We start from the raw sequence: 25546 nt of genomic DNA on the forward strand, positions 1-25546 counted from the left end.
CCTGGTGAAGTGAAAGCCCCTGAACATAGCCTTCCAGGCAGCCCCCAGGGACTGGCAGTCCTGCAGCTCTCATACGCCACTCCTCTGGCCTGGGAGGGCTGCTTCTCCCCTGCCCTCCTGGAGGATGCTGATCACTTCCAGCCACCTCTGCTCTACCCTGTGTTTGTGCCATGCTCTACAGCCTGTGATGCTTTTTCAGAGCTGTTGAAGCTCTCAGCATGGTCCCCAGGTCACAAACGGCCTTTCCCCATCACAGCTACCACCTGCAGTTTCTTGCTGAGGAGGTTCATCCTTTTCCTGCATTTACCCCAAAGGGATGTTCAGCATCACTGAGGTGGATTTCTCTGGCTCTCTCCCTGCAGCCTGTTCCTTTTGAGTACTTCTGTCCTTAGTGCAGCTCACTTGTTTGTTTTGGCCTTCTGGCTTTTCTACAGATGAATTTATGCATTTGTTCTCAGGCTGTTTCAATGTCCCTTATTTATCTGGGGGCTTGGCTACACAGCCTGCTCTTCATTTTTTTTCCTATCTTCATGTTATATTGACTTTGTGCCTACAGCATGAACTGCCCAGGACTGTGCTCTTCCACACACAGTGGCCTTTCTGTCTTTGGGATCAAAATTTTCCTGTGTTTTTCATTGTAGGTACCAAAGCCTGGTTATCTTTCAGCTTAAACAGAGCCTGGTAGAGTCATCATCTCATTCAGCTGCTTCCCCACCTCCTCTTAGGCTGAGACCTTTCTGGGTGCCAAGCGCCAGCTGAGATTTACTTCACTGTCGATGTGATCTTCGAGCACAACCGGGGAAGTGCCCAAGGAGCCCTTGCTCTTTAGCGTCCAGGCAACCAGCTTGAAATATGCCTCCAGAAAACCCCTTTTTTTTCTTTGTATGTCACTGCTGTCCAAATGGACCATGCCCACAGCTTCTCCCCAGCACTTCAACTCTGTTTAGAGACCTTGTAGCAGCCGGCATCTTTGTCCTTGGCAGACAAGGCACTGCAGTGTGCCCCCATATATTGGTCAAACCCACAGAGGGCACCTGATCCCTTTGGACCAGCACTTCTCTCAACTATGCTGCTCCTGGAAGAGCCAGGTGTCACCTTAGCCTATGCACCCTGAAGAAGGTTGAGTTCCAGCAAGACACTGCAGCTGCTCAGGAGTAGAGCATTTCTCTTCAATACAGATGTCCCTCTCAAACCACCCTGGTTTTAGCTGTAAGAGCATCTTTTGTGCTGCAAAGCCATGTTTTCTCCCTTGCGACCACAACCTGCAGGCCCCTGCCAGCAGCCCCAGCAGGAGCGGTGGGAAAGGGTGCTGTTCTTGGGCCCCAGGCCCAGCGCAGGTGCGTTTGGCTGTGCCCTGGGCAACGTGGGGCTGAGAGGAGCTGCGGGTGCTCTGCCTGCGGCTGGGGCTGGAGGGTACGTGGGGATGTTCGGGGGGACTCTGTCCCCAGGGCCTGGGTGGGACAGGCAGATGCTGCCGGTCACACACCCCTCCCCTGACAAGGAGCCAGGGGTGGCTTTGTCCTAAGCATGCTGCGTAGGTCTGCACTGACCCCCAGTGGTCGTGCCACCAACAGCCGTTCCGCCGGCTGTTCCCGCATCCCGCCGGGGCCGCGGGGAAAGTGCCACATCACCGGTGCTTGGGCTGCTGGTCCCTGCTCCGCCACTCAGGTACCTCACCTTGTGAAGGGCTGGGGCGGCTCCCTGCCCTGCAGCGCCTCCAGGATTTGTGTGCTACAGACTCAATGCCACAAGCCTCAATTTTCAAAATCCTTTTGAGCCCAAGCTGGCAGGACCGCATGCGTTACCAGCTCCTGCCTTCCCCTCTGGGTGCATCAAGCGGTCCAGTGTGTGCACTGCAACAGCTTTGCACCAAGTACCCTTCTCACACTGTTTTCCATGATGGTCCTTTCACTCCTTCTCTGAGCTGCTGCCAGCACCCACTCTCTGTCCCATCAGGTGCGTGATGCTGCATGTGGCTGTGTTTAAAATTAAGGTTTTTCAATAGACACCATTTTCTCAGAAGCCCAGCCCACACCCCAAAGGACATTGTCACCATCGCTTAGCTCCATCCTCTCCATTCTGTATTTTGACAAATGGATTTACTCTGTACGTTAATTTCTTTGTTTTCCCACTTGGCATATCCAATCCCTTGTCTCTCCACTATGATGTCACCTTCCAGCACCTTGCTCATGTTAGGCCTTTTTGTGATGTTAAAGTCTTCAACTGATTCAAGAACATTAAAGAACAGGGTTCCTTAAAACCCTTCAGCATGCTGTGATCCTTCACTCAGAAGCTGTTCCCTGTTTGTTTTTTTAAATTGCCTTCCTGAAGGATGCCCATCAGTTCCAGCCACATCTCTCCCCCGACTCTGTGGCCAGGCTCTAGGGGCCATAAGGCTTTTTTTGAGCAGTTGAAGCTCTTAGCATAGAATCATTGAGGTTGGAAAAGACCTCTAGGATCATCAAGTCCAACCGTCAACCCAACACCACTATGCCTCCTAAACCATGCCCTGAAGTGCCACGTCTACACGGTTTTTGAACACCTCCAGGGACGGTGACTCTACCACCTCTCTGGGCAGCCTCTTCCAATGCCTGACCACTCTTTCAGTGAAGACATTTTTCCTAATATCTAATCTAAACCTCCCCTGATACAGCTTGAGGCCTCTTGTCCTATTGCTAGTAACTTGGGAGAAAAGACCAACACCCATCTCACTACAACCTCCTTTTAGGTAGTTGTAGAGAGCAATAAGGCTGCCTTCTTCAGCCTCTTCTTCTCCATGCTAAACAACCCCAGCTCCCTCAGCCACTCCTCATAAGACCTGCTCCAGACCCTTCACCAGCTTTGTTGCCCGTTCTCCAGACACCCTCCAGCAACTCAACGTCCTTCTTGCACTGAGGGGCCCAAAACTGAACTCAGTATTTGAGGTGTGGCCTCACCAGTGCCGAATACAGGGGCACAATCACTTCCTTAGTCCTGCTGGCCACACTGTTCCTAATACAAGCCAGGATGCTGTTGACATGGTCCCCAGGCCACTGCCAGTCTTTCCCCATCACAGCCACTGCTTGCCATTCCTTGCTGACAAACTTCCCCTGCTTCCTGCAGTTCGCCTTTGAGGATATTCAACACCACAGATGGATTTCTCTGGCTCTCTCCCAACAGCCTTTGAGTGTGTTGCAGTCACAGCCCCAGAGGGACTCTTCAGTAGGCACAGTGGGGTGCAGGTGTCCTAGGAAGCACAGGGCTAAGCTGAAGGTTCTTTTCTCCCCAGGTCTGTAGCCAGCAACAGCCAGGAAGCAGCTCTCTGCCTAGGAACCCTGGTGCACTCCTCTTTGGTCTCCTTTCATTTTGTCTCTGATCACAGCTGCATCCATATGAGAACTCTGGCACCCTGATTCCAGCATCATGTTTTAGAGAAGCACATAAGTATCTGCTTTTGCTCTCATGGCTTATTTTTATGTGCCTCATTAAAGCAGCTCTTTTCTGCTTCCCACGCGAATGCTGTCACCTCCTGTCCGAACCTCCAGTGAAGACTCAGGGGTTTTATGATTCCAGCCCAGGCATGAATCATCTTGTCTTTAGTCCCACTGCTTGGTAGCTGCCTCCAGACCCTCTCTCCTACCTCTGTGGTGGGGGTACCTCAGTGATCACTCCCCAGGTGCCTCTGTGGCAGAGACACTTAGCTCTTCCCTACAGCCTGCGGGAGACTGCCCAGATACTGAGTGAGAGATGGTGCTTCTGCGTCCAGAAGGAAAGATCTATGTTTTGTTTTTGTGTCAGCTTCCCTGCTCATGCCTCACAGTACTCTCCACTCAGCCTCAGTTGGAAGGTCTCCTTTCCTTTTTGGAGGCAGGTTGCCTTGGCTGCTTTGTTTCCCTGCTCTTTCAGCCCTTCTGGAGATGGCTGTTTTTTCCTGGACTAGGATAATGATTCCACAACAAAACTCTTTACCTTGTTGCACTTTTCTAACCCAGAGCTCTTCTCCCTTCAAACACACCCTGCCTACAAAAACTGCAGGACGCATGAGCTGAGCCTGGATGCTGGTTCAATGTGTCCATTTACCATGGACACTACAGGTGGGATTCCTATGTTCCTGGTGCCACCCAAGATGCCCCCAGGACATTAGCTAGAGCACGGGACTTAAGGCCACTCTGTCAGCAGGAGGTGAGGTGCGCTGCACTTCTGGAACTCAGTGACTATGACTGGCACTTATCCTCTCACTCAGGTCTATGCCTGGTTTTGCTCTTAGCCTGTCTTCAGCGATCCAAGTGCCTCCCCATCTTCCAAAACACATCTCCTTACAATAAGCACTTCAAAGGCAGAGTGGAAATATACTGGAAAACCTTCCCATTGTAGCTAAGACCTAAATCAATTAGAAACAAGCTCAGGGTTAAATGCAGTAAGCCGCTCAGGCTGACAGAAGAGCATTTGCAGAGAGGGATGTCCATCAGGGTAAGGCCTTCGTTGGCCTGGTTTATCTGCCTGCGAGCCCCCAGCCGTGCCCAGCCCAGCTCCACCAGTGTCCTGCAGAGCTAGAGCTGGAGCTCCCCAGGACCCCGCAGACGGCGCGGCTGGGTGCCTGGTCACGAAGGTGCGCGGGTTCCCCTGCCTGCACCACCAGCGAGTCCCGGTCCCTCCCGGCGCGCAGCCGGTGGTCAGGAAGGACCCTTGCCAGTCCCGGCTTCTCGGGGCGCCCCCAGGTTATCCTGGGGCCTCCCGTGGGCTGCGGCAGGGCCCCCCTGTGGCCCGGTGCGTCTGGGTGTGTGGGGGCCAGGGCAGGAGAACGTCGTAGGACAGGAGGGTGGCTGGATGCCGGGGGTGCGGGATGTGGCCCCAGGGGAGAAGGTGATGGGGCGGGAGGGTGCCCGGGCGGAGGAATGCGGGGCGGCGGCGGCGGGACCGGAGCAGGAGGGCGCGGCGGGCGGTGCTGGGCGCTCCGGTGAGGCGGGGGCCGCCGCAGTCCCCGCCCGCCCTCCGGGAGGGGCCAAGCGCCACGGCCGCCGCCGCAGAACCGCCGCCGGGGCGCGCCGGGCGATGCCGCGCCGGGCCCGGGGCCGCCGCCGGGCCCCCCTCCCCGCCGCCGAGGTAAGTGGGGCCCCCCAGGGCCGGCGGGCAGCGCCTCCCCTCCCGCCCCCTCTCGACGCCCCGGGCCACTGGCAGGCCCGGCCGGCTGCTGCCCCTCGGCGGGTGGGGGCTCGGGGCCGGCGGGGCCGGGGGCGCCCGTGTGCCCGGGCACCGCCGTGGGCCGGGCTTTGCTGAAGCGGGAGGCGCCGTGTGTGGCCCCGCTCCGGCCCCGGGGCGGGCGTGGGGAGCGGGGCAGCCTGCTGGGCAGGGGCCTGTGCTATCTCCGGCTCCCCCAAAGGCTTGGCGAGGCTGTGGGGTGAAAGGTGGGAGAGACCCCAGCCCTATAGCACACTCCAGATGTGCCACTCCAGATGTGCCACATCCACGGATTGCCCTATGCCCGCCAGCCTCTGATCTCTCCCCTAGGCGCACCTGTGTCTGGCAGGCTTAGGCTTGCTTCACTGCCTCCCTCAATGTGCCAGGATGCTTCTGGGCCTGGGGCCGCACGACTGTGCAGGACGGCTGCTCCCTCGGCCAAAAAGCCAGAGTTCAGGTAGCTTGTGCCCAGGGTCCTGTGCCATCGGTGTCAGCACCAGGAGCATCAGTGCACAGGCGTGACCGTTAACCACACGGCCTCCGACGTGCTCCCACACGCTTGCTCCATGGCCAAGTGCCACCCTTGCGCTGCCCGCTGGGTGATCAGGATGGTGTCCCAGGGCCCCTGCATGGCCCAGGTGTGGCAGAGCGGGCTCTGCGTGGGCAGCCATTGTGCAGCACTGTGCCACACAGTCAGCAGTCCAGCTTCATCCTCATTTCAGCTGGGGGGCTGGCTCCCCTCCAGAGCAGCTGCCGAGCCATGCCCAGTGAGGCCCCAGCTCCATCCTCCCCCATCTCTGGCAGCAGCTGCCTGCAGCTGTGCTTGGCCCAGGGGAGGGAGCCTGACAGCCCCAGTGCCATCCAAGGCAGGCAGGGTGCTTTTTGGTGACTGTGCTTTGCTCTGCCCCAGCCTGGGAAAACTGAGCATCGAGCTGATTGAGGGCCTGTGGCAGAGCTCCTTGTGTCCTGGAGCTGTGGGCTGGTGCTGCTTTTCCTTGCTTTCAGTAATTGTGCTGGGGCAGGGTAGGCCTGGGCAAACAGCTGTAGGCAGAGCTCTTAGGGAGCGTGAGGCTGAAAAAAACTGAAGATGTTGGGCCAATCGCTTCCCTCCCACCCCACAGGACAGCCAGGCTAAAAATAATCCTTCGTCTCATGCTGTGCATGAAAATAAAGGAGACTAAAAAGCGAGCAGTCCTAGATCATAGCAGCTAAGGACATGCTTGGGTTAAAAGCACAGATATGGTCTTGTGTGCCTGGGTGGGGGAGAATATAACCAGTGCCGCTGCCTGGGAAATCCCACGGAAAATACGGCATGTACCCGTCACAGTGGCATAGACTAACCAGCATGATGAGCTACTGGAAGAGGCAGTAGCATCCTGAGCACTTGAAGGCTGTCCAGCCTGCCCCATGATATCCCCATGGGCAGCCTAGGAGCTGGGTTTCAGCCAGCATGTGCCACCAGGATGGCCTGGCCAGGCACCTCAGGACCACTTCAGCTAGGAGTCTGTGGGTTTGGAACAAACCAGGCATGTAGGGTGGGAGAAGAGTCTATGAATGCCCTCCACCCTCTTCCAGCCATCCACAGTTGTTGGGGAGAGGTGGGGCAGAAGGGGGCCCAAGGGTGGGGATCGGGGATCCCAGCAACTCCCTGATGGTCCTGCCTGTTCCTCCATGCAGGATGGTTCCCCCACCACCTGTCAGCAAGCCCCATGTGTGCCTCTCCACTGTGCTCATCATGACCAGCCTCATCCTCATGGATGCCTACTTGGTCGAGCAGAGCCAGGGCTCCAGGAAGCTGGGCATCTGTGTCATGGTAGCAGTGGGTGACGTGTGCTTCCTGCTGGTGCTTCGCTACGTGGCCATCTGGGTTGGGGCAGAGGTAAAGACAGCTAAGCGGGGCTACGCCATGATTCTTTGGTTCCTGTACGTCTTCGTTCTGGAGATCAAAGTCTACTTTGTATACCAGAACTATAAAGCTGACCGGAAAAGCCTGGATCTCATAGCCCGCAAAGCACTGACCTTGTTGCTCTCCATCTGCATCCCAGCCCTCTACGTGTTATTGGTGGCCACGGAGCACATGGAGTATGTCAGGACATTCAAGAAGAAAGAAGATCTCCGCAACCGCCTCTTCTGGGTCATTGTGGACATGCTGGATGTGCTGGACATCCAGGCCAACCTGTGGGAGCCCCAGAAGAAGGGGCTGCCACTCTGGGCTGAGGGCATCATGTTCTTCTACTGCTACATCTTGCTCCTGGTCCTCCCTTGCGTGTCCCTCTGTGAGATCAGCATGCAAGGGATTGGCATCATGCCACACCGGATGATGCTGTACCCCATGCTGAGCATGCTCACTGTCAACATCACTACCATCTTCATCCGAGGCAGCAACATGATCTTCTTCAGGGACGCCCGGGTCTCCAGCATCTTCATGGGCAAGAACATGCTGGCCATTGGGCTGAAGGTCTGTACGTTTGTGCAGTACCAGCGGCACCGGCACCACAACGCCCAGGCCCAGCCCTCCCCAGGGCTGCACAAGTCCCGGGACCAGCCTGCCTGCCCTGAGGAGCTGGCCCAGGACAACACGTGACAAGCCAGCAGGAGCCACAGCCTGGGCACTGCCACGCCTGGCTGTACCTGCAAACCTGAGGCTGGCTGCTGAGCTCCCCGCCTGGACAGAGGGCAATGACCCTGCTCCCTCCCTCCCTCCCTCCCTGCGTGAAGCTGCTCCGGTCCCCGAGGGCCACATGGCAAGGGCCCCTGTAGCAGCCTCCGTAAGGCTGCAGAGCAGTTTGCAACCTCAGCACCCCACCAAGTGAGACAGGCAGCAGAGCGAAGGAGGAGGAGGTGGCCAAATTTGCCTGCTGCACGCTGTGTCTGGCTGGGGCCAGGCAGCCCTGCCCTGTGTCGGGCTCCCCCATCAGTGCTCCCCACACAGCGCTGCCCTCTGGCCAGCCAGGGCTCAGGCTGGGGGTGCTGCATGGGGACACTGAGGGCCACCAGCTCTGCTGTTGTGGTTGGCCCTGCCTCCAGCTGGGTGCTTGGCAGCAGCCTGCTCCCCACTACGTGAGCCAGGGTTCTCATGCTGGGAGAGTGAGGCCTGGGCTTCCCCTTGCCTGTCACCCCTCTCAGCCAGCTGCAGGCGGGGGGTCCCAGAGGGGGTGACTGTCCTTTTTCATACCTCTCTCTTTGCAATAAAAGACCTGAGCCCTGCAGCCTCCTTATGTGTGTGTCCCTGCCGGCAGGCAGGTCACCCCAGCTCCCATGGATTCCTGTCCCTTGTGTGCCTGGATGTGCAGCTACGTCCGCAGAGCACATCTGGGGTGGGAGGGCTCACTCAGGCCTGGGGAGAGCATCCCAGGCACCTGGGTCTGGAGACATTTTTCCTGGCCAGCAGGTCCTTGTGAGAGTCTGGTGGGCTCTGAGGGTATCACTGGGGGGAAGGTATGCATGGAAGCTTTGCCAGCCACCACTGCCTATACAACCAGCTGCAGTTACATCAACTGGTGCCAGCCAGGCCCAATGGCTGACTGGCCCCAGGGACACCCATAGCAAGTCCCTGCACTCCACATGGAGGAACACCAGAGCAGCTCTGGCAGAGACACACTGCCAGACATTAGAAACAGAAAGAAAATAACTCAACTGACTCCTTGAGGCTGGGAGGCTATAGGGAAGAGCAGCAGCTCCCCTTGCAGTAGAAAGCTCTCTGGAAGTGTTGGAAGCATCTCCTCATGTTGGAGCTGGTGTTGCCATGCTGCTGTCTGCCCCAACGCCCCATGCCACCACAATTCTGGCTGAGTGGGGCAATGCCCCAGGGCTTCCCTTGCTGTAGGGTACTGGGCCTAGGAGCTGGCAGGGGGAGATAGGCCAGCAGACTTACTCCTCACTGCCAATGTGCTGCATAGAAGCAGGTGACATCCCAGCAAGGATGTCCTCCCCGCAGGCAGGCACACATGCAGGCCTCAGCAGGAAGGAGCCATTTGGCTCCAGAGGGGCAGGAGGGGACAGCAGGACCAGGTTGGGGGTGCACTAGGTTTCCTCCCAGCTGGGCAGGACCCACCAGCAGCTGTGGATGGGGACATATGCACTCAGTAATGCTGCTCCCACATGGCCCCTCAGGAAGGCCCTGGCAGCAGTGACACAGAGGTGAAGCCACCTCCAGCCTGTCCAGGCCCCAGTCTTCTTCCCTTCTTGCATTAGAGATGGAGGTTTGTTCAGCTTTAGACTAAAAACTGAGAGCATAAAACAGGAGGCCAATGCCACAAAGGAGTCAGGATAGCCTTGGGCTTTGGTGCTGCCACACTGCTCCCAGAGTAACCCTCCTCTGAAGGCACAAGGATGTGGCAGGTCTGCATCCCACATTCCAAGGCAAGAAGAGGAGAAAGCAGCAGCCAGGCACAGTGGAAAACAATAAACCACATGCAGGTTAAAGGCAGCTGAGGATTTCCATATGGTCTCCAGCCAAGCTGGCACATCCTATTTCTACTGCCTTCAGTTACATGAAAACCTGTCATCAGAGCAGAACTCATCACCCACAGGAGCTGCAATGGAGGCAGATGCTTCAGCACCACCCTCAGGTAGGCGTGATAGAGTTGCTCATCATTCCATTCCTTGCTCATTGCAAGGCCTTTCCCCAGGCCCCACACACCAGCTGCCCACCTGCACACACCATGGCTGTGCCCAGGGAGCACTCTGCCCTGCAGAGCCAAGGTGCTCTACCAGCACACCCTCCAACCTGTCAGACAGGCAGATTGCCTGGGTCACAGCTGCATCACCTCCTTGTCAGCACAGCCACAGGTAATGGGCAATCAGGAATGCAGAGAAACAAGAGAGTTGGTAGTCAAACATAATGTTTGAGAGGCATTAATTCCTGTAAGTTCAAACACTTTCAACTGCAACAGCACCAACACTGGGAATAAAGGAAAACAGAGGTATTTTATTTCATCCTGAAACAGTTTCCTAGAAGCATTAATAGCCCTGTAGAGACCACCCTGAGAAGCCAAGAAGAGAGGCGGCCCTCCAGCAGAGATCCCAGGCAGCAGCACCTGAGCACAGTCAGCAGCATGCACTGGTTGTGAGGAAGGCGAGCTGCACCAGGGTCTGCATCACCAGGGTGCAGCCTGCACAGAGGGGTGTAATCCTCTCCCCTCTACTCAGCACTTGAAGAGACTACATCCAGTTACTGCAACCAGGCTGGGCCCCCGGCAGATAGATATTGGTCCTCAGGGCTGACTCCAGTCAAGGATGTGGAAGTTGACAAAGGCTGGAGTGCTGCAAGGAAAGACTGAGGGAATAGGGTTTATTTACCCTCAGGAACAGGCAGCTTTGGGGAGACCTAACGACACCCCTTTCCCACCCACCCCACCCCCAGGCAAGGCTACTGAGAAGATGGAGCCAGGCACTTCACTAAGAACAAGACAATGATTATGGGCTAAAACCAGGCAGGTTTCCTGGAGGAGGGAAAAACCCCAAGTTTCATCTTGAGAACTTGAAGCAGTGGAGCAGAGGACAAGAGAGGTGGGTGGCACCTGCCCTTGGACATTCCCAGACCCAACTGAAGAAGTTTCGGGCAACCTGGTCCAAAGTCAGTGCTACCCTGGCTCTGAGCATTCGTTGTACCGCAGCCATCCCACCTAAGGTCCACCACCTCAGCTGGTGTCTGATAAGACCTGGAGTAGAGCCAGCACTGCAGGGTAGGGCTCCAGCTCTCCTAGCTAGAGGAAGATATGAGGAGATAGATGCAAGGACAGAGATGGCTGTCAACACTACGTGTATCTGCACGACAGACTTGTCACCACACAGGCACGACATAAACCACAAGTGAAGAGGGCATTTCAGCTACAAAAAGCACTATTCCCTTCAGTTCAGCCTCTGCTCTGCTGCCTAACAGGATCACTGTACAGTGAAAGGCAGATACTGTGAAGAGGGATGGCTATCTTCCAGGCCTGGCCAGGGCAGAGCAAGTCCCAGTGCCAGTCAACAGCATGTCTGTCCAGCAGTCACAAGTCCTGCTGTGAGGGCAGACGGCGCTTGTCTTTGATGGCATTCCTCTTCCTCTTCTTGTTCAGGAAGCTCTCCAGCTTTCCACTCCTCTTCAGCTCCGCATACTTCTCAGCTAGCTCCAATTTCCGCTTCTCAGCTGTAGAGGAGAAAGGAGCCAGGTTTTAAAGTAAAGCCCAAATCGTGTCTACAGACCAGCCCCTTCTCACATCTCTGTCCCTGGCTCCAGGCCTGGCTTGCTCCTTGAGTACCAGCACTAGAACAATCCCTCCACGGTTCTGTGGAATATTAGGGATACCTCACTTCCGGTGCTTGGAGTCCTGTCACAGCAGTACTCCCTCTAGGTCTTCCTGCAGGATGTTCACACCGAGTACTTACATTTCTTTAGGAAGAAGGGTTTCTTTCCCTGCTTGGCCAATTCCCTCTGTTGTCTCTTAAAAAACAGCTCCCTCTCCCTCAACTTCTGCTGTTTTTTCTGTGCCTGTTCTTGCTGAGTCTGTACAGAAAGGATGGCCCATGTCAGCAAGTGTCTAGGCAGACCTCAGGTCACACATCCTCTCTTCTAGTGCATTGCCTCACAGGAGAGGAGATGCTGCACTGAACTCACCATGCGGTTCAGGAGCTGCTGGAGTTTCTCCTTCTGCTCCACATCCCGGCATTTTTTCAGCTGCTTCTGAATCATCTAAAGGAGAGAGCAGAATGCTGCATGACTGCCTGCCTGTCAACTCCACTGCGAAAGGCCTTTGCAAAAGCTGCCCCTGCCAAGCCAGGTTCTTCTGGCCCAAGACAGGCACACAGCATCACCTCTTTCTCCTGCTTCTTGATGCTGTCCAGGAAACTGTATGTCTTCATAAATATTTCAGGCTTGTACTCTCCAGACAGGTCATCAAATCGAGGGTCTCTGTGGACCTGAAGGCAGGGAAGGCAAAGGTTAGAACTGTGGCCAGGCTTACCCTGTTAATAGCCTGCTTACTCTCCTTCCATAGATCAGACCTTGCCTTTTTTTTACTCAAATATTATGCACCCACCATTGAAAACATCTGCAGCTGGCAAAGACTGAGTCCAATAATCAAGTTGGCAGTCCCTCACAAAGTCATCATGCCTGCATCCAGTCTACCAAGCAACAGGCATTTCCATATGCAAGTCTACCACCCAGAAGCAGCCAATTCAAGGAACAGCAGCATGAATGCTGCCTCCAAACACCTGCCACTCCCAGACCAAGAGCTGGCTGAGCATGTGTTGTCAAGGTGATGGATTTGGGAATTCAAACCTATCTACAGATTACCTGGGTCAGGTCATACAAAAAGAGAGAGACAAAGAGAGATCTCTAACTGTAGGAATTAACATATTAAGATGACCCAGCAATGATAAGTCAAAGTTACATTCAGATTAGAAACTAGATGGACATTTGAACTTCCAATATGATTAGCACTGAACAGCGACCATAGCTTGCAGCGCAATTGTCATTGGTGGCAGCCGTTATATCTTCTAGAAACACTTGCATCTCAAATGTTTGAGTTACTCCTAAGGCGGTGCATTATGCAGGTCAGCAGGTGATACAGGGAGCAGCTGCTCCTGCACCCAATCTCTTCTTGTCGCCAGAGACATGCTAGCACTACCTGCGTTCACCAGACATCAGTTCATGCCCTATCCTCAGAAGCAGCCTGCATCATCTTCAGCAGCCCCATTACCATGTCTGTGCCCAATTAGCATCACTAAGGGAAGTCAGCTCCTGAACTGGGGAGGGGGAGCACCCACCTTCTTTTTAACAGAGACAACTTGTCGCAGAAAAGGTACAGGCTTCTTGGCAGACATCTCCAATGGCCTGAAAAGGAGAAAAAATGTACTTAAGAGGAGCAGAGGACAGAATAAGGCTCAGGCTAATGTGTCAGGAGGTTAGCCAGACCCCCAGGAGAACATTACTGCACAGTGCCGGAACGGCAGACTCTCCCACTCAGTCCCCACTGTGATACCTACAGGAAACAAAGAGGTGACTTGGTCAAGAGGTAGACAAGGTTACTACAACCAAATGATCTATAAAAGCATAGTTAAAACAATCCTACACAAAACTTGATACAGCCCCACACTATCAGGTGAAAACCCACCACCTGCATCAGTAGATGCGCCGTACTCAGTCATTCCTCTCCCTCTCCATATTTTTTATTCATCATGCAACAACCCTCTTCTATTCCTGGCCCACCATCTCATCCACTCTGGACTAACACTTACACTGAAAGGCGAGAGCAAAGTTGGGAATTTCCGCACTCACGTGGGTAGTTACAAAGATAGGCCAATTCCACTGTGGCCAGGCTTTGCAGAAAGCATATCATAACACAAAGAAAAGGTCAGCCCCCAGAAATAAGAGTTGTACAGCTTATGGTACATATCCCGAAAGAGACTCCGCAGCTAAGCAGGACCACAAGGACCATGGTGAAAACCAGTTAAGTGAACAAGTTCTCCTTGCAACACAGGCCTTTTGAGCTTGATGCTTTAGGTGTACGAGGGGGACAGTACAAGCTGGGAGAACGGGGTATTACTCTCCCCATATTACTTGGATGCCGTGTCCTACAATTTGTCAGTACATCAGGTAAATTATTAGAAACATGAAAAGACCTGTGAAAGAGAGTCCCACAATGGGGGCATTATGCCCACATTCAGCAACACAATAACACCCGGGCAGGAACGTAAACAACCCTGCAGGCGTAAGTAAACTTTCCAAATCCCACTGAGGGCAATGTTCAGCATATTTTCACGTCCACTGATGTGGTTACACCCCTGTACGATACTCTCAAGTCAGCTTTATACAGCACTGCTGAAGCCAGCTCAGCTCCGGGGGATTTCCCTGAAGTTAATTTTTTTTAAACAGCTCACTTCCATAACAAAAACATGAGAGAAACAGCATGTGAGATTTACAATGATACATCACTTAAAGGATTAGGGGAATTAAATAAAAACAGAATTATGCAAACTGCGTGAAATAGACAGAAACAGACACTGTGTGGAGACCCTGCACTACACAAAATCCACCAGACTCTTGGGTAAAAGGTAAAGTAGAAACATTATTCTTATCAACTGTTTATGGCCAAATAAACATGTATTCAGCAGAGATTCAGAAATAGGTTAGGGAATGCCAGTGTAACAGTGGAAACCTGTTCAAATAACTTAGATACGACTCTTGAGGACTGAAAACCAGCTAACTACTGCACATAGAGGGTAACAGTATAACAGCTTTTATCAGTGGGGGTCTGTGGAGGACTGTAAAAAGAGCTGATAGTTTTTGTTATGTTGAATACATTTTACAGCCACCACATTTATAGCACCTACAGAGTATGCAAATAGGAGATGTAAAGGCCACTGAGGGCAGGAAAAAGTCTGTGATGGTAAGTACTGTAGAGGGGGAAGAAAAGAACATCAATACAGACAAGCCACAAAAGAGGCAACAGCAGAAGGATTAATGAAATTCCAGAACAATTGGCTGTCCCTGCAACTCCAGCCAGTGGGAGCCAGGCAGAAGATGCTGATACGCTGGAAGAGGTTTAGAAAACAGCAGGGTAACTATTTCAGGGCCCAGGGTACACAGGTAAAGCCCTATCACACAGCTTAAAAGAGAAGCATACCATGCTGTGGGTTAAAAGTGCCTTAATACAGAGGGTGTAAAGGAACTGAGCTGCAATTTAACTACCAAGCGACAGGTGCCCACTGGGGATTTGAACAGGGTAGGATATTAAGAGCTGTGAAACAGCAACAGATCATTCCCAAATGAAACAGTATAGTGAAAGGCATTATTGTGTAGCACAATAAAGGAGATCTACACCAGCTCCAAGGCAATGGCAATGCTGTGAGGAGCTCCCAGCATAACTTCTGGAGTGCAGAGAACACACATGCACATTTTTCTGATCACAAAAGAACCTCTTTACCCCTTTTTGCCTTGTTGCTGCTTCACCGTAGCTTTGGTAGGTTTTGTGGTTTTCTTCCCACCGGTCACCTGCTTGCACACTCTTGTTCTCGTATCACTCTGCTCCCGCAGGAGTTCCTCGAAAGACACATGAGATTGATCTGGAAGAAAGCGCAGGACACACCTGAGCCTAACAGCACCTCAAGGCACTTCCCACACCCAAATTCCACCCAGAGGGATGCCTCAGAGCCTAAGGCAGCGACGTGAGAACAGTGGTGTCATCCCTAAACAGCTGCATGGCAGAAAGAAGGCACTGCATCTCTCAGCCTTTGACTTCTCTCTTATTAATCACTGCAGTCTTCAGCACTGGAATAGTCTCCCCCTCTCTCCTCTCAGTAACACATGCAAGACCAGTTCAAAGTTTTTACCTGGTACAAAGACCAGGACAAGCTCTGCACTGGGCTGTATTTTGGCCACATTGCAAATTCTGAGGGGATCACCTCTCAGTCCTGACTCACTTTAACAGACTGTTCTTGTCCCATTGCCTTTAAATGGGCATCATCACATCTGTCACACCATGACAACAGCCAGAAGGTGCAAGAAAACCACATGGCCTGTTCAGTCTGTCTGTTAAGACTCGGAGATGGTCTCTCCCCACTGCACATCGGCCATGGCTCTGCTCAGTCTGCAATGACACGATTCCCACAGCAAAGCCTCCTCAGCACCCCAGAGGCCTGTAAACCACTGAAATCCAGACATTCAACGTTCACCATCTCACTACCAATAGCTTGTAGCCCGATTCACTGGGGAAAGAACCAAAACCCCACAACACAAAAAAGCAGTTTCATATTCTAGCCCTGCTGTGAGCTCTCCAGTGCTATTTATGCCTTGTGCTTCATAAAATATTCCTTTGCTCCTCTGACTGATGACTAGAAGACCAACACAAACAACACAAGAAACAGCAAAGCCAGTTCTACCCAAAGTACTGATGGATACATAAGATACTCTTCTGGAATTTTCTGTTGCTATGCTTCTTTAATATCCCTCAGTGACAGTAATTTTTAATACTTCTTAGAACGACAATGTAAAAATATTATCAACAATTTTTTCTGGATTTACACCTCCGGGTGTTCAGGACTAGCAATCAGAAAACATTCCTTAAGGCAGCACTTGGATATGCTCATTCTGTTGTTCTCTGGATGATGGGAAGGGCAAGAAGGAATAGAGAAAGGAAGGACTGGCTCCCTTCTGAAGGAGAAAGTCTTGGCAAACACCACCTGGTTGGAATTTTGCCTGCTCAACACCTCTGAGCAGTGACAGGCACACGGTCTTTCTAAACCTTTGCAACACTATGCATTTGGCACAAAATACCCCAACTGTGGACTAGCAAAAACAGTCTGGACGCCAGGTGCCCACCAAAGCCACTCTGTCATTCCCCTCCTCAGCTGGGCAGGGGAGAGAAAATATAACGAAAGGCTCGTGGGTCAAGATAAGGACAGGGATATCACTCACCAGTTACCAGCATGGGCAAAACAGATTCGACTTGGGGAAAATTAATTCAATTTATTACCAATCAAATCAGAGCAGGGTACTGAGAAATAAAAACCAAATATTAAAACACCTTTTCCACACCCCTCCCTTTTTCCCAGGCTCAACTTCACTCCTGATTTCTCTACCCCCTCTCCTCTGAGTGGTGCAGGGAGATGGGGAATGGGGGTTGCGGACAGTTCATCACATGTTGTCTCTGCTGCTCTCCCTCTTCCCATCCTCCAGCATGGGGTTCCTCTCACGGCAGACAGTTCTTCATGAGCTTCTCCAACATGGGTCCTTCCCACAGGCTACAGTTCTTTAAGAACCCCTCCAGTATGGGTCCCTTCCATGGGGTGCAGTCCTTCAGGGACAGACTGGCCTGGTGCGGGTCCCTTCCACAGGGTCACAAGTCCTGCCAGCAAACCTGCTCCAGCAAGGGCTTCCCAAAGGGGCATATCCACCTGCTTCAGCATGGTCTTCTCTATGGGCTGCAGGGGAATCTGTGCTCTGGTGCCTGAAGCATCTCCTCCCCCTCCTTCTTCACCGACCTTGGTGTCTGCAGGGTTGCTTCTCTCACATATTCTCACTCCTCTTTCCACCTGCTGTTCCACAGCAGGTTTTTTCCCCCCTTCTAAAGTATGTTATCACAGAGATGTGATAACAGAGACTGTTGCTGATAAGAGCCCCTGGCCGAGGCAGAGCTAATGGGACATGGGGGAAGCTTCTGATATCTTCCCACAGAAGCAACCCCTGTAGCCCCTCTGCTACCAAAACCTTGCCATGCAAACCCAATATGCTGCCCCGTGACGCAAAGTTTCTGCATGGTCTGCCCAAATCTGCTGCCAAATTCAGAAAGCAGTATGAGGTCAGCCACACTGGCTCAGAGCACAGACTCATCATCCCAGTCACTCTCATCTTGGCAATAACCAAGGTTTTCTGATTCCGAATCTACTCATCATCCAGAAAACATAATGAGTGTATCTAAGTGCTGCCTCAAGAGGTGTTTTCTTTTTGCTTGTTCTGAACACCCAGGAACACTCGTTAGCCCTCTGAAGAGGTTTAAGGGAACACCGTATATCCAGTTTGCCACACAAGGGGCAAAGGAAATGTGAATACAGTGTTATTTCATCACACTGCTTCTCCAAAACACCCTTCCCATTTTCCTTACTGCAGTTTGATATCCCCTCTTGCTTAGGCTCCCACAAACACCCTTGCCCCCTGTATTCCAAGGGATGACAGCACTGTCAGCCTTTCTGACCTCCCTCAGGTTCTCCATCTTCCCCCGTGTCACTCTTGTACAATTACTTACTGCCTGCCCGCCTGGGATGTGAAATCACCCTCAGACCAAAGACCCGGGCTCATATTCACAGAGCTGAGTGCCAAGCAGCCCAGCAATTTAAAGTAATCATGCTGGTGGGGTTTGCAGGGACTTAGGAAAACCAGTAAATTCTAGGACTTAGACAAGAGCATCTGTCACCACACTGTTCAAATTCAGTGCAGATAGCTTTAGACTGCTGGACTAGAGGAAAAATTTGTGCTAGTTATACAAGTTACTGGGGTATAGAGCAATTAATCACTACATAGGGCAATACTGGATACTCCAAATATCACCGGACAGAGAAATTAAAAACTCTGAGCAAGGACAGTCAAAAGGGCAAGGAAACCATTAAAGGAAAGGAAGATGACGTGGAAGCCACTCTGACATTTCATGATGACAGACAAGACACCATCTTTTGCACTACAATACTCCATTTGGCTGCGCTTCCAAAACAATGCTGTTAAAATAGCAAAGGCTTTCAAGATGTCAATGAAAATGAGATAAAGACACCATATGAAAAGATGCAACATTTACTAAAGAATTAGACAAGAGATTTGTTATAAATCAGACAAAGTGAAGGCATGGAGAGCTTCCACTAATAAAATATTTCAATACTGGTATGGGATACCAGACCTGATTTGGCTACCCACAACATAATAAGGAAAGTGCTTTCCACACAGTGGTATCAGCCCATGAAATGCCTCCTATTACCTATTTGTAGGAGACTGAATTAGCCACTCACATTGACAAAAGCATCATTTGACATCAGCATTAAATAAGCAGCCTGTTTTGGGGCCAGAAGTGAATGGTCCCAGCACGTGTTTGCTGCTGGGCAGCAGATTTGGCAACCGTGTGTATGAAAAGGTTGCCGGCTTCATGCTCCAGAGTGACTGGTGCTGTCCACAGCCTCTGTACGAGGAGAGCTCGTGATCCTTAAAATCTGGGCTGATGGGTTCTCCACCAAAACACCTACTAAAAGACATGATTAGCTTACTTTCCTTACTTCTTGCATTCTCTCTTGACACTTTTAACTTCCCAATTATTTTTTCATTTCTTCTTCCCCCCATAGAATATAATTTACTTTTTCTGTGCTGTCTCTACAGTCCATTTCATCTTCCCTCCTGCCATTTTTTTCCCTTCCGCCATTATTTTGTGGATTGTTTCCTCTTCCCTCCACCTCTTGCTAAGCTACTGTTACCTGCTGATAACAGGAGCATTCCCTGCTCACTGGCACAGCCTCCCCAAGTCTCCTCTCCTCCTACAGACTCCTGTGACACATGGACAACTTACGCCTTTTTCAGCTGAACCTGCTGAGAACTATACATCCTGCTGAGCGCATCAAAGGGTGTCCAGGATGCAAAAGCAGATGGCCTGAGAAATGGCTGTTACCACCCAGTCATTCCCCACTGAGACAAACTTAGAGCTGGGCTCTAATTTAACTACTTCTGCTCCAAAAAACGAGATTACAGAGGGCCCAGGGAGATGGTAAAAGCAAAACTGCTGTTCCCATTCACATCCAGCTGTGGGGCAGAAAGGGTGACTTTCAGTGGTCTTCCCTCTGAGCTAGAAGAGAAAAATGAAATGCCTGCAGATGAGGACACCCCACCCACCGCTGGGATCCCCTTCCTGAAAGCCTGCCCCTCCATGAGGCGTGCCTCCCACACACCAACACAGCAACGACGCTCCTCTCACAAGGCAGCCAGCGCCATCCCGCACCGGCGACAAGCCAGGCCACGCCATGTATCTAACACCGACGGCCGTTCCCTCGCAATTCTGAAGGGAATTGGGCCTTTGACACATTTGTCACATGCGCTTTGTGAAGTGAGTTTGAGTTTCATTCTCAGTTTGATCATTCTAAGGCGGGGAAACCACGTCGCATCCAGCGCTGCAGACGGAAACCACTGCCTCAACGCTACGCGCCCCAGGTGAGGGGTCCTGCCGGGGGCTTTCTTTGCAAGCTGCCGCGCATCTGCGTTTGCACGGACCGAGTGCCTTTGAGGAGGTGTGCGAGAGCTCCTGCAGGCGGGGAGGGCGGCCGGGGGAAACAGGCAGCCGCTCCCGTTGAGTTGCTCTTCCAGAGACCTCCCGAACAGCTCAGGCGGGCCCCGGCGGTGGGGGGCGGAAAGCGGGGGAACGAAGGAATCGCAACACGGCACGCGCCCGCGGGCGGCCGTGACGTCCCGAGCACGAGGCGGGGGACGCACCGCCTCCCCTGGCCTCCGGGCGGGCCCGGCATGGGGGGGGCGGGGCGGCAGGCCCCGGGGCGCCCTCACCTCTCCCTCCAGCCCCCGCCTCCTCCTCCTCCTCTTCCTCCGCACCGCTGGGGGGGCTCCCGCTGTCGTCGCTGTCGCTCTCCGCTGCCTTCAGCCTCCCGAGGGGCCGCCCCGCCGCTGCCGCCTCTTCCTCCTCCTCCTCACGGTCCGCGGCGGCGGCTCTGCCCCACGCCACCGCCCGAGCCCGCCGGGCCCGGCCCCCCGCGCCCTCCTGACGCGGCCGCATCGCCACCCGCTCCCCGCAGCGAGGGGCGGCACCGGGCACCACCTCCCCCAACGCCGGCGGCAGGCGCTGGACCCGCGCAACGCGACCCGACCCCCGTAGCGCCGGGGCGGAGAAGCGGCGGCGCAGGCGCAGACAGAAGCAGGCGGTGGGGGAGGGGTGTTTATTGGGGCCCCGCCCCCTCCAGCGCGTGGCTCAGGAGCCGGGCTAGGGAGTCCTGGGGACCGTGACAGGGACCGGGGTGGGGAGAGTGACAGGGCGGACCGGCGGCGGGCGGCGAGAGGCTGTCGGCCAGGGCGCGGAGCTGCGCGGCCAGCAGGCTGAGCTCCCGTCCCGCCGGCGGCGGGGCAGCGGCGGGCGGCGGCGGCGGCGGGGCGGTGTGGTGGCGCTGCCGGGCGCGCAGGTAGGCTGCCTCCTCCTCCCTGCGGCGGACACGGGGTTGAGGAGGGGCGAGGGGCGGCCCGGGGGCTCGGCGCCCTCCTCCCCGTCCCGTCCGAGCCCTCACCTGAGACAGCGGCTGGTGCAGGCGATGGCCCGGCCGCCGCCCTCCCGCCGCGCCGACACGCGGAGCCAGGCCCAGGTCCCGTCCCGGCGCAGCAGGCGCAGCACCGCCATCCCCGGTGTGGCCCCGGGCCCCAGCGCTGCGGGCAAGGGGCTGCGTTAGCCTGCGGAAGGGCGCGGCGGCCCCGGCCGGGAGCAGCGTGCCGCCCGGGGACCCCGCAGGCTGTCCTGCTGGGTCTCCAGCCGGCTTGCTGCTCCGGCCCCGGCGGGATAGAAGCCACGGCTAGTGGGGTCAGGTCCGTAACGGTCCCACCCTCCCAAAAAGCTGGGTCTCAGGCAGGCTTGTCCCTCCTCTGCACTGCGGTAAAGTGGGGTGCCCACGTTCCCAAGCTTGCAAGCTACCTGTGAGCTTATAGACAGTGTATGGAGCGTGTAACCAATTCTCTGCTCCATCCTTTTCGGAGCAGGGAGCCACAGCGGTCAGGACTAAATACACTTTGTTTCTGTTCTCCTGGACAGCCAGGTTTCTGGTGTAGCCAGACAAGGACACACATGTTCCCAGGCCTGACACTCACCCACAGCCCTGTGCTGGGCAGCTGCTATGTCAGTGTCCTCAGGGTGCAGGAGGCTGTACCACGACTGACCGATCAGTTCCTCCCTGTGGTAGCCAAGATGGTAGGTGACACTGGGGGAGACAAGGGGATTTGGGACTGAGTGCTTTGCAGGGTCTGCACCATGTCAGGAAGGAGCAGCACGATGGAGGAGAGAGCAAAATGATGGGTACAGAAATGAATTGCAAACAAGGGAGGGAAGAGGCTCAGGAAGCATCTGGGAGAGTTTCACTGCTTCCACAGAGTCCAGCCTGCATCCCTCACACAGGCTTGGTGAAGGGAAATGATCCTTGCTGCCTGAAATGTACAGCTGGGGCTGTGGTGCGAGCAGGCACCCCTCACCTCTCCGTGACATCAGTAAACGTCATGTCTAGGATGTGAGTGCTCTGGAATAGGTCATCCTGGGAACCAGCATCGTTGTCTGCAGGCAACCGCGCAACTGGCGTGCAGAGGGCCAGGAAGGCGGCGGTGGAGGGGAAGGCTGGCCAGCGCGGGGCCATGAAGTGCCCGTGTACTGCCACAGCCCGATTCCCCCCGTGCTGCAGCCGAAAGGCCTTGGACGTGCGCATCTCGCTGATAAATGTGACTTCTGCAGGGAGACAAAGTGGCCGGAGCAGGTCAGGGGCTCCCCTGTTCCATTCCCAGCAGGCTGGCCCTGGCTTTCTGACCATAGCCACGAAGGGCCAAAGCAGGGTGGCAGCATCTGTGAGATGCCAGCCAAGGCCTCCCTTACCCCTGCCGGGCTCCTCCTGGGCGAGAAGGAGCTTCTTGCATGCATCCTCACGTGCTCGCCCATCTAGGATGTCGAAGACTGTGTCCCCATGGGCGAGCAGCTCCACCTGATAAAGAGGGGGCTGTTATCGTGGACTGTGCACGTCCTGGTGGGCTGTGTGCTGGCACTGCCAGCGCACAGCCCGCTGGAGCCACAGGCCAGTGTCTACTAGGGCAGCATGCTGTGCATGTAATAAAGGCACTGGGACAGGTATGGGGATAGTGATCGCAAATGCCCCATGGGCAGGCCTTACCACGGAGAGGCCCAGGACCTGAGTGACATTCTCTGAGATGTAGACCAGCTTGCCATTGGCTGAGAGCACAAGCAGAAAGCCCGGCAGCAGGGAGAGCAGCTCTGCACCGAGGGCCGGTCCCGCAGGAAGAACTGAGTCTGCAGAGGGAGCGCAGGGTGAAGCAATGTCTTGATGGGGTGGGAGCAGTGCCCCACACAGAGCCACGCTAGCGTGAGGGAAAGCAGTACCATGGGTACCTGGAGGGAACAGCTGAGCAGCCCGCAGCTGGAGGCACACCAGGGCCATGGTGTGGAGGTAGGAGAGCCGCTCCTTCTCTCGCGTGGAGATGGGCAGCAGGGAGCGCAGAGCCTGCAACTCCATGTTGATCTGGTCCCGGCGAGCCTTGGAGGCACTCTTGGTTGACCTGCAAAGCCAGCTATCTGGGGAGACATGTCCAGGGAGGGAGAGGGACAGCGTTCCCCACCCACTGCTGTGGGGAGAATTACAAGCTCAGAGACGTGGAATGGAGATGCTCCCCTAGAGACGCTCAGTGCCTGTGCTGGCTGCCTCTGAGGGAGCAAACCTGTGGTGGCTGTTTCAGTGCAGGTGGTGCAGGCAGAGGTGCTTATGGCTACCCAGGAGAACACACTGCTGGCATGGCTGGTGCCCCCTCACTGGGGGCCAGGTTGGACAATGACCTGTGCTTTGGGGGGAGCCTGAGCGACACAACCTCCCCACTGAAGCCCCACAAGAATGGAAACTGCAATGAGTGCCAGAATGTGAGCCCCAGCCCATTGCATCTGCCTTTACCCTTCAACCATCTGAAATCCCTGTGACCCCTCCAAGTTCCCACACCTCCTCCCCACGCACTAGCTGGCAGTCCCACAGTCCTAAGCTGGTGCCAGCCCCTTGCAGGGGCCATCAGGCACTACGCAAGCGGGCCCAGGGCTCTCCCCAGCTAGGAGGCCATCACAGCCCTGTAGGTGGGAGGCTGTAGGGAGCTCACCTGAACGGCTTCGATGCACCGGACGCCTGCTTGCCCCTCTTGGGCAGGCAGCTCATCTCTGCCTGCAGCGGCCTGTGGCAGTGGCTGCAGAAGATGGTCATGGTGCCGGCACTAGGATGCCTGAAGCTATCAGCGCGCTGCCTCCTTTGCCTCTGGCTGTGTCTGAACCTGCTGACCCCACTGCTCCCGGCCTCCTTTTGTACCCTTCTGGGGTGCAGGGGCCAAGCCGCTCATAGAGAGTTACCTCTCGTGACGCAACTCCAAACAGCTCAGGGCTATTTTTAGAAGGCAGGCTGCTAAAAATAGCCCTTGCAGCCGGCTGCAATCTGAGAGGGGAAGCAATAAAAGGAAGCCAGGGTCTTTAAAGCACTGGCCGCTCAGGAGGGGGTGATGATGAAGGTAGCAGGGATCCCCCTGTGGGGCACACATCCGCCCAGCTCCTCGCCCACAGTTGTTGCCAGCCCAGCAGAAGGTCCATGAAGGGCTGAAGGCCTGTGGCTAGTCCACCCACCCGGCAGCTGCTCTGCAGCATCACTGATGACTGAGCTGGGTGCTGGGAGAGGGAACTGACATGCCAAGAAAAGGCAGTGGAGGCATCTGGACCAAGGTGGTGAGCAGTGTCCCACCCCAGGTCTGCAGCAGGGTCCTGGCAGAGTGGGGTCAAGGCCACAGTGCCCCTCAACCTGAGGGAACCCTTGAAGGGGAGTGAAGCCTGTGACCTTCTCCCTGGTGAGCCCCTTCTTTTCTTCTTCTCAGAGAAGCCGCCTCCCCGCCAAAGATTTGCTCTCCTAGATGCAGTTGGCATGGGGCGCTGAGCCCTTCTAGGGCCTGTTATCTCCACTCAACTTCCCAGAAATCGTGATTCTCCCCAGAGAAGACCCGGTGACAGCCATTCATGGACAGAGCCAGGAGCACCTTGGGGAGCCTCTGTGCTCAGCACCACGCTGCCCAGTGCAGTAAGCCTGGGTGGTCTGTGGGTGTTTCCCAGTCCCTGGCACCCTACAAGGAGAGCGAGCTTGGTGCTTCAGTGCTGGGGAAGAGGTTGCCAGGGAAAAAAAAACTCCACCATTTCACAGCATGGCTTGAGAGGGAGCCTGTGGCTGAGGCAGGTGGTTGAGCAGGGGAGCTGGAGCTGCTGTACAATGCATGGGAAACGCCCTCCTAGCCCTCACAGGTAACCTGCAGGTACCAAGGACCACAAAGGGGGAGCCCAGGCTAGGGGTGCTCTCCATGAGCCAGATGTAGTGTCAGCACACCCTGGCTCCCTTCAGGCCCCAGTCCTGCCATCGATACTCATCACCCACCACAGCGAGGTGCTGCCAGTACATGAAGAACAAGCTCTTGTCACAAGTGTGGTGCCTTCTGTTCTCTTGCCATGGGGTTTTCACTGCTCTCTTGCCACTCCAGACTGCTCTGTTGCACCCACATTGGCCACCTCCCACAGGCTGAGGAGCCCAGGCACCTCTGCAACCTTGTACTTCTGGATGAGCAGCACTTGACCTTGGCTACATGCCAGCCTTCGGGGCCAGGAAGATAGCCTGGGCCCTCTGCCACCCATTCCCAGCATGCAGCCACCACCATCTCTCAGCTGCCCTGTGACTTTACATCCCAGGGAACCCACCCAAGTATGTCCTAGCTTTCCCTGTGTTAGCTCCGGTACGGTTGCCACCAGAGCTTCTTTTCACATCAGACACCTCACCTCCATGGGAAATGGCTTGGGCACAGCCCTTTGCCACCCAGGAAGGCTGCCCTATAGACATCCCTCTCTCTGCCTCCCTCCCTGGAGCAGGGAGCTGCGGGGCACTCGTCTTCCTCAGGCAGCATAGCCCCAGAGACATGCACCATCTTCCTCCCCGCACTCTCGCAGGGCAGCACAGCCCCAGGCAGGAGGCAGGCAGGCCAGGGCAGTGCTGCTGTAGGGGCCCAGCTCCCCTTCTGCCACCCCAGCCAGGGCTGTGGCTCACACCAGCCACAGCTGCCACACGTCACTGGTGGCCTGCAGCTGTGGAGAGAAGCACCTGGTTCAGTCTCTCC

At 55.0% G+C, this 25546-nt stretch overlaps 3 protein-coding genes across 5 annotated transcripts; 1 reads left to right on the forward strand and 2 right to left on the reverse strand.

Moving 5' to 3' along the window:
• Positions 1 to 4902: 4902 nt before the first annotated feature.
• On the forward strand, positions 4903 to 8366 carry LOC142055801 (transmembrane protein 121-like). Of its 2 annotated transcripts, none has more exons than XM_075089880.1 (2): positions 4903 to 5082; positions 6835 to 8366. In XM_075089880.1, exon 2 carries the CDS (start codon positions 6836 to 6838, stop codon positions 7739 to 7741), a length of 906 nt encoding a protein of 301 aa, XP_074945981.1. In that variant the 5' UTR covers positions 4903 to 5082; position 6835; the 3' UTR covers positions 7742 to 8366. The 2 variants fall into 2 exon arrangements, with proteins under 2 accessions (XP_074945981.1, XP_074945980.1); XM_075089879.1 differs by lacking the exon at positions 4903 to 5082 and adding an exon at positions 5501 to 5614.
• A 1701-nt stretch (positions 8367 to 10067) lies between these two features.
• RRP36 (ribosomal RNA processing 36) lies at positions 10068 to 20520 on the reverse strand. 2 transcript variants are annotated; one of them, XM_075088547.1, is made up of 7 exons: positions 20168 to 20520; positions 15069 to 15207; positions 12910 to 12976; positions 11956 to 12060; positions 11759 to 11833; positions 11530 to 11647; positions 10068 to 11290 (listed from the first exon to the last, which is right to left on the reverse strand). In XM_075088547.1, exons 1-7 carry the CDS (start codon positions 20391 to 20393, stop codon positions 11151 to 11153), a joined length of 870 nt encoding a protein of 289 aa, XP_074944648.1. In that variant the 5' UTR covers positions 20394 to 20520; the 3' UTR covers positions 10068 to 11150. The 2 variants fall into 2 exon arrangements, with proteins under 2 accessions (XP_074944648.1, XP_074944647.1); XM_075088546.1 differs by having other exon boundaries at positions 20213 to 20515.
• On the reverse strand, positions 20483 to 23761 carry NPAS4 (neuronal PAS domain protein 4). Its single transcript, XM_075088540.1, has 8 exons — positions 23513 to 23761; positions 22764 to 22930; positions 22528 to 22664; positions 22236 to 22341; positions 21845 to 22091; positions 21467 to 21576; positions 20896 to 21031; positions 20483 to 20812 (listed from the first exon to the last, which is right to left on the reverse strand). Exons 1-8 carry the CDS (start codon positions 23611 to 23613, stop codon positions 20554 to 20556), a joined length of 1263 nt encoding a protein of 420 aa, XP_074944641.1. The 5' UTR covers positions 23614 to 23761; the 3' UTR covers positions 20483 to 20553.
• Between the last annotated feature and the right edge of the window lie 1785 nt (positions 23762 to 25546).

The sequence above is a fragment of the Phalacrocorax aristotelis genome, chromosome 3 (assembly GCF_949628215.1).
Source record: "Phalacrocorax aristotelis chromosome 3, bGulAri2.1, whole genome shotgun sequence".
Classification (NCBI taxonomy): Eukaryota; Metazoa; Chordata; class Aves; order Suliformes; family Phalacrocoracidae; genus Phalacrocorax; species Phalacrocorax aristotelis.